The 19,896-nt window shown below is 44.3% G+C and overlaps 1 protein-coding gene across 1 annotated transcript in view; it reads left to right on the forward strand.

The window, feature by feature from the left end:
- LOC124803406 (facilitated trehalose transporter Tret1-like) overlaps window positions 1–19,896 on the forward strand; it is an 80,284-nt gene that overhangs the window by 23,631 nt on the left and 36,757 nt on the right. The window contains exon 2 of the mRNA XM_047264590.1: window positions 4,472–4,751. Coding sequence (XP_047120546.1) covers window positions 4,472–4,751 — 280 coding nt within the window. The remainder of the gene's footprint in view (window positions 1–4,471; window positions 4,752–19,896) is intronic.

Here is a 19,896-nt window from a genome sequence, read left to right on the forward strand (position 1 = left end):
ATTGATTTTAGATCGTAGAAGCAAATAAAATGTAGATAAGATACCGAAACTTTATTTAAAACTGAGAGCTAAAGGATATTTCATTTCTTTGTAGAGTTATTGCGTTCTATAACCGAAGGACGGACGCGCCCTACACGCCCCTTCACGTCCTTGCGCATCACGAAACGTGGTCATAACTATCGTCATATCTCACAAACTGTTCGAGGCCTCGAGCCGAATCGTAGTACGCAATGAGTCAGATATATAGTATGATAAATACTCGAAATGTTTTTATTCACCTGGATATGTAAGTAACTCATCCGCGGCAGTGAGAGGTCGGCAGCTCACGACGCATACAAATGTCCAAAGCACTGTAAAAAAAAAACCTAAGTGGCGGGCGTATACACGTCCACAGCACCTGGAGAACGCCGTACCAGGATATGTACACACACTACCACAGAAGCGGAAGGGCGAAGTGCAGTTAACATGTTTTGCACATAGAAAAGAATACTGTGGTATATGACGACAACGATTGTCATAAACTACTGCTGAAAAGACAACAGGACGAGGCAATTGTGTGGGCGAGTCTTGTACATTACATTAAACACAGTTATGGGAAAGTTTGGAAATGATCAACCAGTACAGAATACCAGCATTTTCTGTTAATACCGATGGAAATTGTCCATATGTTGGAACACTCACAGAAATCAATGGATCCATGGACACTCACTTAACCGAAGAATACAGCAATTTTCTTAGAAATATCCACTCACATTTGGATTTGTTTAAAGGGGGGTAGGACGTCAAACGGGACGACTTGGAGCAGGAAAGACGCCACAGGACATTTTAATTTCCACTGTCTATACTTTTAAAAATAAATTCATAAAAAATTGTCACAATGGCCAGAAAGGGTTCAGAATTTACACTTATAGTGGTGGAAGTTCAAAATTATAAGAAAATAATTTATTTTTTTACATTTGTATTTCACTTTTTTTCACTTACCATTGGCTGCATTTGTTGCTATAGGTACACTTTTTTCATAAGTAAAGGAGATTATTCGATGAATTTTGCACAGCATACAAACCATACTTACAGGTGTATGAAACTCTAGAATTTTCCAAATCTATTAAAAACTGTGGTAAAAATTGAGATAATTAACTATAAAATTTGAGTTTTTTCTAAACATGATGTTTAAAATACAACAGCACATTCATTTTTTCATAAATTAAATAATATCTAGAGTTTCATACACCCATCAGTATGGTTTGTATGCTGTGCAAAATTCATCGAAGAATCTCTCTTACTTATGAAGAAACGTGTACCTATAGCAACAAACGCAGCCAATAGAAGTGAAAAAATGATGAACTTTAACAGGTAAAAAAAAATGATTTTGCTATGTTTTTGAACTTTCACTGCTATGATTGTGAAACCTGAATCCTTCCTGGTCATGCTCACATAGTTTTATGAACAGACAGTGGAAACTAAAATGTCCTGTGGTGTCTCTCCTGCTCCAGGACGGCCCGTTCGACGTCCTACCACCCTCAAAAAGTATGGTTATATTGCACCTAAATGTGGTATACTGGACATCATGCATATTGCATTACCACAAGTCTTAAGGAAAAAAGTGTATTTTCAGTACATGGAAGCAGGATTGAAAAGAAAATCGCTAATACAGTTACGATAAATCCCCTGTGGTTGCAGAGTATGAGTAGACCCAGTGCAAAACAGTGCACAATTGTTATGGAGACGCTAGACAACAAACTCTATTGGCCTTTGGTACAAGACACATGTCGCTTATCACTGGATGAACACTGTTTCACTTCAGATAGTTACTCTCTGGGTAACATAACTTCCATGTATGTCTTGTGAAATGACCACAATGAGCAATTATTGTTTGTAATTCTTCCCAAGTGAATATAGCAAAACACAGTCTTCATTTCGAGCAGTAAACTCACCCCATATTTATGTACACCAGTAGATATTCAGATACTTACAATAAGTGTCTACATACAATGTCGAGGACACTATGAGAAGCTGATACAGGCATAAATTATTTACCACACAACTGGAGAAGAAACATAGGTTAAATGACTGCTGTACTCTACTCCAAATATCATAAGATGGTATGCAGGTGTTATGTATCTGATTTTTTTTGTATAATACATATAAAAACTATATCATCATGTGGGAAAAGCACATATATACAATGTTATCTATTGTAAACAGTATAGGGGGTGTAGGTATGGATTATGTCAGGGTTGAAAGGTAAATCAGTTATGTTCTCCCATAAGAAATCATTGTAGTTTTTAGGAATTTATTTTTGTCATTGCGATATCAGTCTGCATAACCAGTAACAGGTTGCAGGTTGGGACGATTTTCTGTGCAATGGAACGAGGGTATTCCATCATAACAGAAATCACTTTCTGAAGTGGCAAGGCGAGATAACTCTTGAAACAGAATAGACTACTGCCCATTACAATTGCTACACCAAGAAGAAATGCAGATAATAAGCAGGTATTCATTAGACAAATATATTATACTAGAACTAACATGTGATTACATTTTCACACAATTTGGGTGCACAGACCCTGAGATATCAGTATCCAGAACAACCTCCTCTGGCCGTAATAACGGCATTGATACGCCTGGGCATTGAGTCAAACAGAGCTTGTATGGCGTGTACAGGTACAGCTGACGTTTTCAATTGGTGAGAAATCAGGAGAATGTGCTGGCCAGGGCAGCAGTCGAACATTTTCTGTATCCAGAAAGGCCCGTACAGGACCTGCAACATGCGGTCGTGCATTATCCTGCTGAAATGTAGGGTTTCGCATGGATCGAATCAAGGGTATAGCCACGGGTCGTAACACATCTGAAATGTAACAACTGTTCAAAGTGTCGTCAGTGCGAACAAGAGGCGACCGAGACGTGTAACCAATAGCACCCCATACCATCATGCCGGGTGATACGCCAGTATGGCGATAACGAATACACGCTTCCAATGTGCGTTCACCACGCTGCCGCCAAACACGGATGCGACCATCATGATGCTGTAAACAAATCCTGGATTCATCCGAAAAAATGACGTTTTGCCATTCGTGCACCCAGGTTCGTCGTTGAGTACACCATTGCAGGCGCTCCTGTCTGTGATGCAGTGTCAAGGGAAACCGCAGCCGAGCTGATAGTCCAAGCTGCTGAAAACGTCGTCGAACTGTTCGTGCAGATGGTTGTTGTCGTGCAAAGGTCCTCATCTGTTGACTCAGGTATCGAGACGTGGCTGCACGATCCGTTGTGGCCATGCGGATATAATGCCTGTCATCTCGACTGCTAGTGATACGAGGCCGTTGGGATCCAGCATGGTGTTCCGTATTACCCTCCTGAACCCACTGATTCCATATTCTGCTAACAGTCGTTGGATCTCGACCAACGCGAGCAGCAATGTCGCGATACGATAAACCGCAATCGCGATAAGCTACAATCCGACCTTTATCAAAGTCGCAAACGTGATGGTACGCATTTCTCCTCCTTACACAAGGCATCACAAGAACATTTCACCAGGCAATGCCGGTCAACTGCTGTTTGTGTATGAGAAATGAGTTGGAAACTTTCCTCATGTCAGCACATTGTAGGTGTCGCCACTGGCGCCAAACTTGTGCGAATGCTCTGAAAAGCTAATCATTTGCATATCACAGCATCGTCTCCCTGTCGGATAAATTTCGCGTCTGTAGCACCTAATCTTCGAGGCGTAGCTATTTTAATGGTCAGTAGTGTATTATCTGACAGGGATACCATACAGTACTATAAAGGAGGACTGATAGGTGTACTTTCTTTAATACGTTCTCCACACATTGGAAGTTTTCTGGCAATAAAACACAGTTCTTTCAGGTCCTTCTATCTAAGAAAGCACCAGTCCTACCTGTTGTGATTTCCTTACATTATCAGTAGCAGGGAGACAATGCTCCAGCAATAAGACATGTGCCTCATCATGGCCTTCACGAATCTGCTTCGATGTAGAGTGGCAAAAAAAGCTCGCCATTTTGCTTGGGGTTGGATCGGCCACAGCCTTCATCCAAGGTGTCACATTCCCTGGCGCTCACTGTGGCTGACATGGTTTCGCATCGTAAGCACGAGTCTAGTGGTGTCAACCATGGCCATACAACGTCTGTGAGGTGGGCAGTTTGGACTTTCCCAGCATTTGTAACTCATCCAGTTGGTCTAGAAAAGTGAGGAAGAGAAGGCGAGCAGGGAAGAAGGTGGGGGAGGGGTGACCTTGACTTTGCGGGCTGCCTGAGCCAGGAACTACACTGTCCCTTTACTTGCCTCAAAGCTGATTTCTCCCATCTAGGTTCTCAACAAAGGTAACAGAATTGCAGTGACATTAAACAACTTATCTGAACTTTTTTTACTGATACTATCTCGTAAAGTTTCCAAGTAATGGGGTGTATGTGTCCGTATAGCCAGTACTTCGCATGTCCCGGCCCTCCTTGGCTTGCAGGGTGCTGGCTGCTGTGCAGAGTGCTGGCTCTGTGATGCTCACGACGCTGTACATCAGCGAGACGGTTAGCGATGAGGTGCGAGGCAGCGTGGGCTGCATGCTGCCCCTTCTGTGCAACAGCGGCATCCTGTTTGCTTACATCATCGGCGCTTTCCTGCCTTACTACGTCGTCCTGTACGTGAACGTCGCTCCTGTGGCCATCTTCTGGTTCTGTTTTGCCTTCATGCCGGAGACCCCATACAGGCTGGCATCTACTCATCGATATCAAGAGGCAAGAAAGGTAATGATGTTGCGTGGCCTTCCTTTTGTGTCTTTATCAAAACAACCGTGAAAAAGATTTATTGCTACAAATCGCGTTATTGTTTAAAAAAATACTGCCAATTACTTACACTTTTTGAAGCTTCCACACTAAGTCTGAAAGCTTTTTTCCGGTAATGAAAATCTGGGCAATCTTAAGACTTAATCCTGGGTTTCCTGCTCTTGGCAAACTGTCACTTTAACGATATGGCTCTCTGATAATGAGTACAGACCTGACCCTAACCTTTATTGTCACTGTGGTAGTACCATATGTGAAAAAAGAGCCAGAATTTATTTATGGGGTGTAAGGGTGCACCAGGCCCACCTGGTTGGCCGTGCGGTCTGACGCACGGCTTTCTGGGCGCGAAGGAGCGCCAGTCCGCGGCACGAATCCGCCCAACGGTTCCCCTTATTCCGCCCCAGTTACACTATGTCAGCGATTGCTGCGCAAACAAGTTCTCCACGTACGCGTACACCACCATTACTCTACCACTTAAACATAGGGGTTACACTCGTCTGGTGTGAGACGTTTCCTGGGGGGTCCACCAGGGGTGGGTTCGGTGTGGGGTGGCGGAGTGGTGAAGTAGACTGCGGTAGTCGTCGTGGGGTTGTGGACCACTGCGGCTGCGGCGGAGATGGAGCCTCTCCGTCGTTTGTAAGTCCCCGGTTACCATACAATACAATTCAATGCAAGCATGCACCACGTATGATAGCAGACTGTGGCTAACGGTGTCTTCAGGATCTATATCAATTGAATTTAAATGAGATGAATGGAGCTATTTATTTGTTTATTTACGTATTTATTTCAGCTGTTACCAATTATTTACGCATTTATTTCACCTAACCAGACATCCTTTGTGAGCCAACACATCCGTTCTCAAGACATTCTCCGGCAGAGAAAATTGTGTACAAGGTTTCTGCTAGACACCTCGACTCCAAATCAAAAACGACGCGTGGACACCTCCGCAATTTGACTGAAATGCAAAATGTGGAATATCATTTTCTGGAAAAAAATCATCATAGTAATCAACACGAATCTACCGCGAAACAATGAAGTCCAGAAATTCACGTGAACGGTCAATGCTTTGACGACATTACGACAGTCAAGCCTGTGTGACATGCGAGTTGTCGGCCGGAGTAGCCGAGCGTTTCTAGGCACTTCAGTCTGGAACCACGCGACCGCTACGGTCGCAGGTTCGAATCCTACCTCGGGCATGGATGTGTGTGATGTCCTTAGGTTAGTTAGGTTTAAGTAGTTATAAGTTCTAGGGGACTGATGACAGACGTTAAGTCCCATAGTGCTCAGAGCCATTTGAACCATTTTTGACATGCGAGTTGAAAAACGCCTCGCAGAAGGTCTCTTCTGACAGTTTCACATGGTTGTATGAACGTTTTGTGCGCTGCACTGAAGTGAGACTACGTAAAACATCTGAAGAATCTCCAAATCAGTTATCAGATTCACAAGTAGTATGTTACGACGCATGTCGGGCTATGATATATAAACTGGTGCCAGGTGTTCACGTTTCGACACCTGGCTGAATATGTTAAATAAGAAATAAGGTGCCTTAGAGTCCTAAAGGTAGGATTTTCTCTTTGGAAATCTAACAATCCTAGTCTTTGGACAAGTCGCCTTGAGATTCCGATGTAGATAAGGTACAATGAACAGGTGGAGCTTTCTTTTCTAATACAGTGAACAAATGGAGCAGTTATTTATAATGTACAGAAGGAACAAAGGAAGAGGAAGAAGTTGGGAGATCCTTCGCCACAGTTATTAGACCACAGTTAGCAGTCCGCTGCAGTATACACAAAGCACGACACAAAGCTTTACGCCACGCCTGGCCCCTTCAACACCGACATTGGACTATTGATGGCTGGAAACATGTTGCCTGGTCGGACGGGTCCCATTTCAAATTGTATCGAGCGTATGGACGTGTACGGGTATGAAGACAATCCACAGACCCTGCATGTCAGCAAGGGACTGTTCAAGCTGGTGGAGGCTCTGTAATGGCGTGGGGCGTGTGTAGTTGGAGGGATATGGGATCCCTGATACGTCAAGATCGACTCTGACAGGTGACATGTACGTAAGCACCCTCTTTGATCACCTGCATCCGTTCATGTCCACTGTGCATTCCAAAGGATTTGGGCAATTCCAGCAGGACAATGCGACCCCCCTCATGTCCTTAATTGATACAGAGTGGTTCCAGGAACACTCTTCTGAGTTTAACCACTTCCGCTGGCCACCAGCCTCCCCAGAGATTATTGAGCATACCTGGGATACCTTGCACGTGCTATTCAGAAGAGATCTCCACCTGCTCGTATTCTTACTGATTTATGGACAGCCCTGCAGGATTAATGTTGTCAGTTCCCTGCAGCACTACTTCAGACGTTATTCGAGTCCATGCCACGTAATGCTGCCGCAGTTCTGCGTGCTCGCGGCGGCCCTACACGATACCAGTTTCTTCGGCTCTTCAATGTATAACAGAGAGCCTAATGGAGGATGTGTCTTCAGAGTCACAATTCCAACCAGCCTTTCCGACCAATGTGGAGAATGTTGTAGCATCTCCCGAATCTGGCAAAAAACTTTCTGGGCCTGAGGATTTTGGAAATTCAGTGTGAGTATTCTTCGGGACGGACAATTTGATAAACTCATAAGTGTGACATGAAGAAAGTGTCTCAGATCAAGAACAAAAACAGTTCTAGTATCGAATGGTGAAATTAACTCGCGAAAAAGAAACTGCGGATGACAGTGATCGAGTAGGGAAAAGATAAGGGCAAACTTACGAAGAACACTTTGGTATTTTATTATTCTTGTTTGAGAAAACTCTATGATCACCACTTTTTTTCTGATCAACACTTTTCGGGAATACACAAAATAAAAGCAATTCTAACAGAGTTAAAGAGGAAACAGCTGGACGGTTTGTAGGTAAAATCGTGAATGCAAACAAATTTACAAGACGAAAATGCCTCACATGTGGAAAACGAAGAATGAGAAGAAAATATTTATGAATGAACTACGTGTTGCGAACAAGGAAATTCTTCTACAACACAAAAAATTATAATTAATGTATTTCGTGGGTTATTAAGGACTTACACAGTTGGAGAAATAAAAGTGGTCTGAAGAATGGAGTTCCAGGGTCAAAGAAACACAGCAGAGGAAAGGGAATACAGTACTAAGCTGACTATCGCTGATGTTGAAAGTGACCAAAATTCATATCTTGGCACTTGTGGACACTGGTGAGGAAGTTGCTGAAGGTGGATCGAAGCTGGACTACTGGAACTGCTGAAATCTCACCCGTACAGTTCTACTGCAGTTCTTGAAGACTATGGTATACATTACATATACCAAAGACTCGAGGACTCCCGACACAAATTAATCACACACTGACAGATCAGGTAACCTGGGTGACAAGCTAGACCAGCAACTAGACTGACCTCTGCTAACAGTTCTGTCATGAAAATTGCATAAATGCACTCCAAGGTTCAGCTGGCTGTATGGACAGCTTCTCCATTCTGTATGAAGTAAATGTAGGTCTTTTCCTCCTCCGTTAAAGCTGCCACAAATGGTCTCCAATCGTCTGGGCCACTTCCATTTGCCCCACCCTGTATAGTGCAACTGAATACAATGAGCCGTCTACAGTGTAGTCACAGAGTCTGATAACAGGGTGTCGTTGACAACATTTTCTAGTGACTAATATCTGTATGTCAATGTCGGTATCTCAGAGTAGCGAGATTGGAAGAAATGGACAGGGAGTGGGGACAGGTGGTACTTGTTGAGAATGTGGATCGGATGTGTTCCGGATGGAGCAGTGGTTAACATACCTGCCTACTAAGGAGGAGATCCCGGGTTCGAATCCGCGTCCATTATACATTTTTACTCGTCGCTGCTGATTCTGCGTAATGTCCCGATGCAGCCAACATCGGTAATCTCTTTCCTTTCCTTTCATTTCCTTTCCTTTCCTTTCCTCCCCCCCCCCCTCCCCACCACCTCCCTCCCCCCCACCCCCAACCCACTTTCAAAATACTATGAAGAAGATAGAGATTAGAATACCTTCAGTAGATAATTGTGGACATAGATTGCAAGTGACACTCTGAAATGAAGAATTTTGGTCAGGAGAGGAATTTGTGGCTGGTCGCTAGTGACTAAAACAGAAAAGTGGAATTTCATTCCTATTACTCCTCCCCCCTTTGGGAGCTTTACCTTTGCTGTCTGGCAGTGTTAAGTCATTCTGGAATGAAATACATTAGAAGCGGAGGGAAGAAAAAGCGAAATGGCTGCATAAAAATGCGAAAAAATTAGAAAAGAAATGCTAGTTAGGACTGATTCAACATACATAAAAGTGCAAGAGGAATTCCACCGAGGAGAGACAGGTAGAAGGAGTGCACTGAAGCCATGGCCGAGGAATTGTCTGATGACGTGATAGACGAAGAAATGGTAGTCGATATGGAGGACACAGGGGCTCCAATATTAAAGTGAGAGTTTAAAAGGACTTCGGAAAATAAAGTGGAAGTCATCGATAACGTTCCTTATGAATTTCTGATATCATTGGGGGAAGCGGCAACAAACGAGTAATCAAGTCAGTGTGTACAGTCTATGAGACTGGCGACAAATTATCCGACTCTGTGCGAGACCTAACGAGCAGTCCGCTTGAGAACTAAGGCATCAAAGTTGCCGAGAAGAGTAACACACAGAGACGTATTAGTATCAGACATCCACCTTAGTCTGAGAAGGAAAATTCTGAGAATTTACGTCTGGAGCATAGCATTGTATGGCAATGAGACGTGTACTATCGGAAAACCGGAACGGAATAGAATGGAAGAATTTGAGATGTGGTGCTACAGGAGGACTTTGAAAACCTGGGTATTTTATAAGAAATTAGGAGTTCCTTCGCCGAATCGTCGAGGAGTTAAACATGCGGAAAATACTGACAAGAAGAGGGGAGAGGATGGTATGATATCTGTTGAGACATCAGGAAATAATTTCCTTGTTCGTAGAGAGAGCTGTAAGTTGTATAAACTATAGGGAAAGAAAAGGACGGGAATACATCCAACAAGTAACTGAGGACGTTGGGTACAAATGCAGAAGAGGTTGATACATTAGAGGAATTCGCGGTGGGCCCCATCAAACCTCTCAGAGGACTGAGACTCAATAGCTTTGCACCATGAGATATAGGCCAGTGTGTGTCAGCTTCCACTAAACAGAATGCTCTAACAGCCCATCTGGTTTTCGTTCGAGCAAAATACCTTAAAACTTTCTTTTTTCTCTACATCCCAGCTGTGAAACAGATAGTAAGATGTAATCTCTTCATACCAACAATGAACAGGTGGAGAGCTTCGATATCACTTCGAAAGGTATCTATGAAGCATTAATCCAAGGATGTCGCGACGGAAAAATACGTTCTCAAATAACTCAGTCCATATTTTGTTTGATACTGTACATGACCGCAATTTTGGAATTAAATGTTGACATCGTGCAGAGACCAATAGTTTTCGAAAGTCAAGAAATACTGCGTTCTCCCGATTGCCTTGAGCATGGATTTGAGGATATCACACGAGAAACGCTCAGCGTTAAACACCAGAAATTTGGAAAAAATCATTTTTTGTGCCACCAGCTTTACAATTTTATTTAGTCTCTACCGGTTTCGTTACTGGCTACTGTCTTCAGATGAGATACTGCAAGGTGCAAAGCAGGATAACACAAGTATATGCTTTCCTACAATCTTACAACATGAAAGTAGGTGCAAAAGTTCTTGAAGCATGACGTATTATTTACGTGATTTACACCAATTATTCAAAAATACGTCTCTGCCAAATACGGTAACATCTATGTGAGGAATTATCATAAAAATTGATTTACTGAATTTTCACTTTAGGAGATTTACACAATCAAATTGAGTAAACACGTCCACTCTTATTAATATTAAGTTAATTAATATTAATTTAGTTATATTAATTTTTAACATTGTAATTTTATCTTTGGACTGATGATGATGATGATGTCAATGTTTGGTTTGTGGGGCGCTCAATTGCGCAGTTATCAGTGCCTGTACGAAGTCCCAATCTTAACACAGTCTAGTCTCGCCACTTTCCTGATGATAAGGAAATCAAGAGGACAATGCAAACACCCAGTCGGCGGTTGGAGAAAATCCCCGACACACCGGGAATCAGGAGCCCGTGATTCAGAGGCAGCAACACTAGGCACTTTTTTTTGGTGCCTTCCTGACGCCCAAATGGAGGGGTGGGAGGCAAAGTGGGCAGGGGTCGCAACCCGAGGTCTAGCTACCATGTCCCGTTCCACCCTCCAGGAACAAAGGGAAGTAGAGGGGAGGGGGTAGTCTCCTCGTGATCCGTGTTTACGTTTGGTGATTTTACTGTTTCCTCTTCGTTTACAGCTCTCATATCAAATGAACACAAAGCGGATTTCTGTTGTCGGGAGCCATTAAGTGAATTAAAACACAATCACATAACTACAGAAGGCTAAAATATGTTATTAAGTTTTCTTATTTACATGTTTTTGACACTCAAGCATTAATCCCCAGCAAAACAATGAAGTTATTTTTGTCGATTAGCAAAAGAAATGTGGTCTTTATTAATCTTTTCGGACGAGGCAGTCTATTTATTTGAAACGAAGCGTTTCATTCCATACTGTTGGCTAGTTTCAACTGTTCAATGAATTTCAAGTGCATGTTTTCATCTTCTGGCACATGTGGCATTATGCCATAATAAAGAACTGAAGTGGTGCCATTCCAAAAATGTTTACATCCCCAAAAACCAAAGTTAAAAGCTTAATATCAGTCTGGGGTTTACTTCATTGTGAATCTGGACATACGAATGTGCACTGTAAGTCGAATTATGGGTTTTAGTATGGCTTACGAAACTGCGATGCTCTTGGAGTTTCCTGTGATGTCCTGCTTCTTTTATGATATGATTTAAGATCACTCAATTCTTTATACGTACAAGCATGCGGGCTTCCTATTTCATCGTAGCTGTGCACGAGCTGTATCGCCTGTTTCCTGGCGCTCTCTGGCAACTTCTGAAGTGAACATATTTCTAACAAGTAGCAGGAAAATTGCGAATGGTTGCTTGAAAAGCGTTACTTTCAAAGTAAACTTCCTTTTACGCAAGATGAATTATGTTAAGTGCGAGAACGTGCGATGAATTTCTTAAATCACAGAGCGTTTGACTCTCACTTAAACTTAATACTTTGAGAACCAGCGTCTCTGAAGAATTTAGAGCGCGGAAAACTGGAAATTTATTCCATTATTAAAATTTTACTGGGACATTTGTCTGATGTATCTTTCAAGTGCAACACACGCAAGAAAGACCAATGTAAGTGAAAGCTTCGATTTTCTTGTAGCTTATTAATCTTAGAGTTCAATATTACATGAGAAAGCTTAGCTTTTCTCGTAGGTACACAATGTATCTTAATTTAAACCATTAACTTCTTCTAATTGTGTCTTACTGCCGCTATTTAACAGTGCTGCTGCTATTGGCCGATTACATCACGTACCCAGCCATCGGCTGGCGTGATCAGTGACATGAGCTTACAAAATCGGATCGTTATCTCGATTTCAATACTTCGGAATCGAACGTGCTGTTTACGGTGGAGTTCAAAATTATACTTTCATGATACGAAAATATGCTGCATATAGTAATAGGAAAATATGCAGCATACATGTTGCTGTACATCAAAGATCTTTCAAAGCCAGGCGGTTCTAGGCGGTTCTAGGCGCTACAGTCTGGAACCGCGCGACCGCTACGGTCGCAGGTTCGAATCCTGCCTCGGCATGGATGTGTATGACGTCCTTAGGTTAGTTAGGTTTAAGTAGTTCTAAGTTCTAGGGGACTGGTGAACTCAGAAGTTAAGTCCTATAGTGCTCAGAGCCATTTGAACCATTTTTGACCTTTCAAAAACGTGGTTCTTTTTCTAAAGAGCTGGAAAGTTCTAAGACGGTGTGTAAGACCTTGACCATTCAAAGGGTTGCTAATTTTTATAGTTATGAGGAAAAGTATACTGCCATCCGGGAAAAAACTGTATTTTTATCCGGGAAATTTGAGAAAAATCTGGGAATTTCTTTTCTTGTCCGCGAGCACACTCTGTTTATCTTGAACAACAGGTCGTGGCAAGAAAATGAACCCAATGCCGCTAGCATAAGGCGGGCCATGAATGGCGGAGTAGAAGGAATCTGTGCCATGTGGGGATACGTGACGCCAAATATACATTAACACTAGCTATACCCGGCGAACTTCGTTCCGCCTCTGAAAATCTTTATATGTTATAGCTGACCCGGCAAACGTTCTTTTGCCATAGAAATTATCTCTAGTCTATAACAATAATGTATACGTATAACACAATGTATACGTGTAACGCAATTCTCGTTGTTGGTGGGAGCTCATGACACAAACAATAATAATGGCTTAAACTGTGTAGGGAATGAGAAAAGGCTTAGGGGGAAGTCCGGCAGTACCGACACTATTAGTTCTAGCGTTTCTACGGTAGATCGCGCGGATTTAACAACTGCAACCGATGCACAGCTCGTCCATGAGTATACAAACATAGCAGCAATTTCGTGTCGAAACGTGTTCGCCAGCATTATGAATAAGGCCAAGCCCACACGCATCGATTTTTATTGGTTCAAATGACTCTGAGCATTATGCGACTTAACTTCTGAGGTCATCAGTCGCCTAGAACTTAGAACTAATTAAACCTAACTAACCTAAGGACATCACACACATCCATGCCCGAGGCAGGATTCGAACCTGCGACCGGAGAGGTCGCTCGGCTCCAGACTGTAGCGCCTAGAACCGCACGGCCACTCCGGCCGGCGATTTTTATTGTACGCATAAATATTGTACGATGAAATTCTTTTAGAGGAACAAAGGAGAGCATGGGAACTTCTTTGTTCCACTAAAAGAATTTGATCGTACGATATATTTCCGTACGGTAAAAATCGATGCGTTTGCGCTAGGCCTAAATGTCGGTTTGGGAATGACACGTGCTACCTAGTTAAGCTTCTGGGTCTAATTAGGTCGATTCAAAGAGGGATATTCGAGTCGTTACTTTTGATACGTATTCTTCAATTACCTATCTATCGCACAGTGAAAGACTATCACCTGTAGACACCTGCCGGGGATAACTGATCAAGTGATAATTGATCAGTTATCGACCAGGGTTGAAAATTATTAAATTACTAAAACCGCTATTAAAAAATAGGGCTTGGTGGTAGAAGGTTGAAAATTTAGGGTTGCGTGTATTTTGTAATGCCACATCATAAAAAAATAAAAATAAAAAGTTCTGTCCAAAAAGTAAGAAAAAACTTTTTAGGGTGGACCACCCTTATCACTTAGGGGTATGAAAAATAGATTACGGCCGATTCTCAGACCTACCAAATATACATGTCAAATTTCATCAGAATCGATCGTGTCGTTTCGGAGCAGTATGCAAGTAACACTGTGACACGAGGATTTTATACATAAGGATATTGTGTCCATTGCAGAAGATCCACTTCTCGTAAACGGTGATCTAAGAGCCCACCACTTAGTTAGGAAAGAAGACGCCGGCTGTTGAGGATAGTCCTGCACCGCAGATCACTTGCGAAATCGAGTCTCCTGCGTCATCCGAACAAGACACAGACAGGGAAAAAGCTCCACAGGCGCAAAGATGCGATCTGGTGCCCGTATCATAGAGTCTCGCCACTTGCGCGAGTTCCACCAGCGCCACGGGCGGCGCTGAGGATGAAGATATCGACTTCGCCTCGCCCACTTGCCGGACGAGTACAACCCGCTAATGGCCGGACGCCAACGGACAGAAGCCTGCTCGGAAGACAGAAGAACAGCTCTCGCCCAATTGGTTACAGATCATCGTCTAGCTGACTTAGACAGGGAACGTCGATTAGTGAACTTCAACGAGGTGCATTCAAGTTCTAAGGCCTCCGATTTTTTTTCGAATTAACTACTCACCCGAAATAGATGAAACTGGCGTTACTTCTCGACGTAATCGCCCTGCAGACGTACACATTTTTCACAACGCTGACGCCATGATTCCATGGCAGCGGCGAAGGCTTCTTTAGGAGTCTGTTTTGACCACTGGAAAATCGCTGAGGCAATAGCAGCACGGCTGGTGAATGTGCGGCCACGGAGAGTGTCTTTCATTGTTGGAAAAAGCCAAAAGTCACTAGGAGCCAGGTCAGGTGAGTAGGGAGCATGAGGAATCACTTCAAAGTTGTTATCACGAAGAAACTGTTGCGTAACGTTAGCTCGATGTGCGGGTGCGTTGTCTTGGTGAAACAGCACACACGCAGCCCTTCCCGGACGTTTCTGATGCAGTGCAGGAAGGAATTTGTTCTTCAAAACATTTTCGTAGGATGCAAATGTTACCGTAGTGCCCTTTGGAACGCAATGGGTAAGGATTACGCCCTCGCTGTCCCAGAACATGGATACCATCATTTTTTCAGCACTGGCGGTTACCCGAAATTTTTTTGGTGGCGGTGAATCTGTGTGCTTCCATTGAGCTGACTGGCGCTTTGTTTCTGGATTGAAAAATGGCATCCACGTCTCATCCAATGTCACAACCGACGAAAACAAAGTCCCATTCATGCTGTCGTTGCACGTCAACATTGCTTGGCAACATGCCACACAGGCAGCCGTGTGGTCGTCTGTCAGCATTCGTGGCACCCACCTGCATGACACTTTTCGCATTTTCAGGTCGTCATGCAGGATTGTGTGCACAGAACCCACAGAAATGCCAACTCTGGAGGCGATCTGTTCAACAGTCATTCGGCGATCCCCCAAAACAGTTCTCTCCACTTTCTCGATCATGTCGTCAGACCGGCTTGTGCGAGCCCGAGGTTGTTTCGGTTTGTTGTCACACGATGTTCTGCCTTCATTAAACTGTCACACCCACGAACGCACTTTCGACACATCCATAACTCCATCACCACATGTCTCCTTCAACTGTCGATGAATTTCAATTGGTTTCAAACCACGCAAATTCAGAAAACGAATGATTGCACGCTGTCCAAGTAAGGAAAACGTCGCCATTTTAACTATTTAAAACAGTTCTCATTCTCGCCGCTGGCGGTAAAATTCCATCTGCCGTATGGTGCTGCCATCTCTGGGACGTATTGACAATGAACGCGGCCTCATTTTAAAACAATGCGCGTGTTTCTATCTCTTTCCAGCCCGGAGAAAAAAAATCGGAGGCCTTAGAACTTGAATGCACCTCGTAGAAGTGAAGAGGCAGTTTTTGTAAATTGCATTTGCATTTTACTGTAAAGTTTACTTAAGGTTATTTTCACTTAGCCGTCGAGGACTTTTTTGTGTTGTGTTACATGCAGTGCTGCAAACTTCATTATTCAAAGTCACAAAAAGAGGTAAACCTTTTTAACTCATTTGTGTGACTTTATTACTAATTTGTTGGCGTGTTGTAGAATCTTAGTTCTCCTAACCTATTACCTGACCCTTGGGCGTAGCTGTGCAATAGTGAAAGGGATAAATTGTCCTGGTGTACTGCACCAGAAGCCGTTTCACGAACTCACAAACTCGGCCTACCGTAACAACTGTGGCAACTCGGCCTCCACAGTAGTAGCGACGAAGCCTTTACAAAACTGGTGACGAGGGTCTACGAAAGAGTCCTAAGCATCGTGTAGTATCAGCTACGAGCAAAAGAGCAGCGCTGTCCGAAAGAAGCTGAGCACCTGTAGCCATGGTGCTCGATTTGTGGATGTTAAGGCAGCTAACAGGTGCTTCGCCGTAGGTGGTAACCATACCAGTCACTCCCCGACCTCAGCGCCGCTACGCAGAACAATGACGAGATCGTCCGCATAAACAATACATGGTCACAGAGAGACATCCCAGAGAGGCGTTGACAGAGGCCGCAAAGCAACGGTTGCTTGGCGAAAGCATACAACCGCGCACAGAGCGGGCAGCCTTGACGCACTGATCGACGTATCGAGATGGGAAGAGCGAGAAGGCCATTGTAGAGTACAAGGGACGTAGCTCCGCGTAGGATCGGCGTTCCGACGGCGACGGTAGTATCAGGGTATTCCGCATTGTGGAATACCTCTTCTAGATGGTAGGGATTGGCCCGATCGATTGTCTGGCTGAAGTCAAGAGCTGCCAAAAGTCCAGTCATACGACAAGCGTGAGCAAGAGCGATTACGTCCTGATAGCGACAGAGGGCAGTACGGATGTTGTTAGCACCTCCTTCAAGAAGTTTGATCGGGAGAAACCACGTACCGAGCTGTCCGTTTACGCTGCGCAGCTAACAGTCGGGTAAAAATCCCTGTGTCGCTATTGAGTAACGTCAAGGGGAGGCAACTGCACATCCGTGAGGTACCCCGAGGCTTGTGGATGGGGATGAGTAAACCATCGAGGAAACCGTCTAGAATTAGCATGAAATGTGACATAAGGTCCTGACAAATTTCCGTCCACACCGGTGCCTGAAGGGGACGAAATGTCTAATAAAACTCCAGTGGGAGGTCATCAGGGCCAGGCGACCTTTTCGTAGACCAAGTCTGGAGCAACTAGACCACGAGCTGCGTACTGTCTTTGGACTGAATTATGACCATTGTACTATATATTGATTGTGTAGATCATACTCCCCTAAGGGGCTGAGTCTGTGGTGGTTGTTTGCTGTTAATATCAAGAACGTACATGTTACCACACCTTTTTTTCGATTGCGTAAATTCTGTGAAACAATTGCTGTAATAATTCGTCACATGACATGGTTGATGTTGCCGTATTTGGCGAAGATTTATGTTTGACTAATTGACGTACGTTAAGTAAGTAGCCGATGCTTCAAACATTTTTGCACCTACTTTCATATTGTAAGATTGCAAGAAGTAACGAATTTGTATTATCCTGATTTGCATCTTGCAGTATTTCCTGCGAAATTAGTAGCCAGTAGCCAGCATAAAATTGTAAATTTATGGTAAGGTCCTATGGGACCAACCTGCTGAGGTCATCGATCCCTAGGTTACCTTAAAGTAACTTACGTTAAGGACAAAACACACAACCATCCCCCAGGGAGCCGAGCGAACCGTGGCAAGGCGCCTCCCCCGCGCGGCTAGCCAGTAGAGACTAAATAAGCTGTAGTACTGTTGGGACAAACAACGATTCTTTACAAATACACAGCCGGAAAATGTTACTGCACCTGGAAAGAAGATGTCGACCTTATTCCGATGACGACATATACTACCTGGGGGACAGCAGATGTACACTACTGGCCATTAAAATTGCATCACCAAGAAGAAATGCAGATTATAAACGGGTATTCATTGGACAAATGTATTATACTAGAACTGACATGTGATTACATTTTCACGCAATTTGAGTGCACAGATCCTGAGAAATCAGTACCCAGAACAACCACCTCTGGCCGGAATAACGGCCCTGATACGCCTGGGTATTGAGTCACACCGAGCTTGGATGGCATGTACAGGTACAGCTGCCCATGCAGCTTCAACACGATACCACAGTTCATCAAGAGTAGTGACTGGCGTATTGTAACGAACCAGTTGACCGGCCACCATTGACCAGACGTTTTCAGTTGGTGAGAGATCTGGAGAATGTGCTGGCCAGGCCAGTAGTCGAACATTTTCTGTATCCAGAAAGGCCCGTACAGGACCTGCAACATGCGGTCGTGCATTATTCTGCTGAAATGTAGGGTTTCGCAGGGATCGAATGAAGAGTAGAGCCACGGGTCGTAACACATCTGAAATGTAACGTCCACTGTTCAAAGTGCCGTCAATACGAACAAGAGGTGACCGAGATGTGTAACCAATGGCACCCCATACCATCACGCTGGGTGATACGCCAGTATGGCGATGACGAATACACGCTTCCAATGTGCGTTCACCGCGATGTCGCCAAACACGGATGCGACCATCACGATGCTGTAAAAATAGCCTGGATCCATCCGAAAAAATGACGTTTTGCCATTCGTGCACCCAGGTTCGTTGTTGAGTACACCATCCCAGGCGCTCCTGTCTGTGATGCAGCGTCAAGGGTAACCGCGGCCATGGTCTCCGAGCTGATAGACCATGCCGCTGCAAACGTCGTCGAACTGTCCGTGCAGATGGTTGTTGTCATACAAACGTCCCCATCTTTTGACTCAGGGGTCAAGACGTGGTTGCACGATTCGTTAAAGCCATGCGGATAAGATGCCTGTCATGTCGACTGCTAGTGATACGAGGCCGTTGGGATCCAGCACGGCGTTCCGTATTACCCTCCTGAACCCACTGATTCCATATTCTGCTAACAGTCATTCGATCTCCACGAACGGGAGCAGCAATGACGTGATACGATAAACCGCAATGGCGATAGGCTACCGTCCGACCTTTATCAAAGTCTGCAACGTGATGGTACGCATTTCTCCTCCTTACACGAGGCATCACAACAACGTTTCACCAGGCAACGCCGGTCAACTGCTGTTTGTGTATGAGAAATCGGTTGGAAACTTTCCTCATGTCAGCACGTTGTAGGTGCCGCCACCGGCGCCAACCTTGTGTGAATGAATTGCATATCACAGCATCTTCTTCCTGTCGGTTAAATTTCGCGTCTGTAGCACGTCATCTTCGTGGTGTAGCAATTTTAATGGCCAGTAGTGTACTAGTAATGGTTTCTACGTCGTCTGCTAACAGAGAGCGTAGTGGTATATCTACCTGAGTGCCATATGTGTCTATCATTTAATATGGACTGCTCACAGTGAGAGGGATCAGTGTGATGCTAACGTGTGAAGCAAGCAGGCAACCATGCCGTGGCGACTCGTGGATCCTTCAGCCAAACGAGCGAGTTTGGAAAGTGTGAAATTATGGCCTTCCGAGTGGCGGAATTGTCCTTTCGGAGAATTGCTACGCATGTTCGACGTGCTGCGTCAGTTGTGCAACAGTACTGATATGGCTGGTCACGTGAACATACGCACACTCGTAGACGAATTTTGGACGACCACACAGCACAGATGTCCGCCAGGATGGGGCTCGACTGGCGCCGTCAGAAGATCACTTGGGGGATGGAATGAGCGCCGTGGTCTTCAGCAAAAAAAAGCGGATTCTGCCTGCATGCAAGAGATGGCCATGTTCGCGTGCGACATAGACCTGGCGAGCGCTGCCTCCTGGAATGCACTCGTCCAA

The sequence above is a fragment of the Schistocerca piceifrons genome, chromosome 6, assembly GCF_021461385.2.
Source record: "Schistocerca piceifrons isolate TAMUIC-IGC-003096 chromosome 6, iqSchPice1.1, whole genome shotgun sequence".
Lineage (NCBI taxonomy): Eukaryota > Metazoa > Arthropoda > Insecta > Orthoptera > Acrididae > Schistocerca > Schistocerca piceifrons.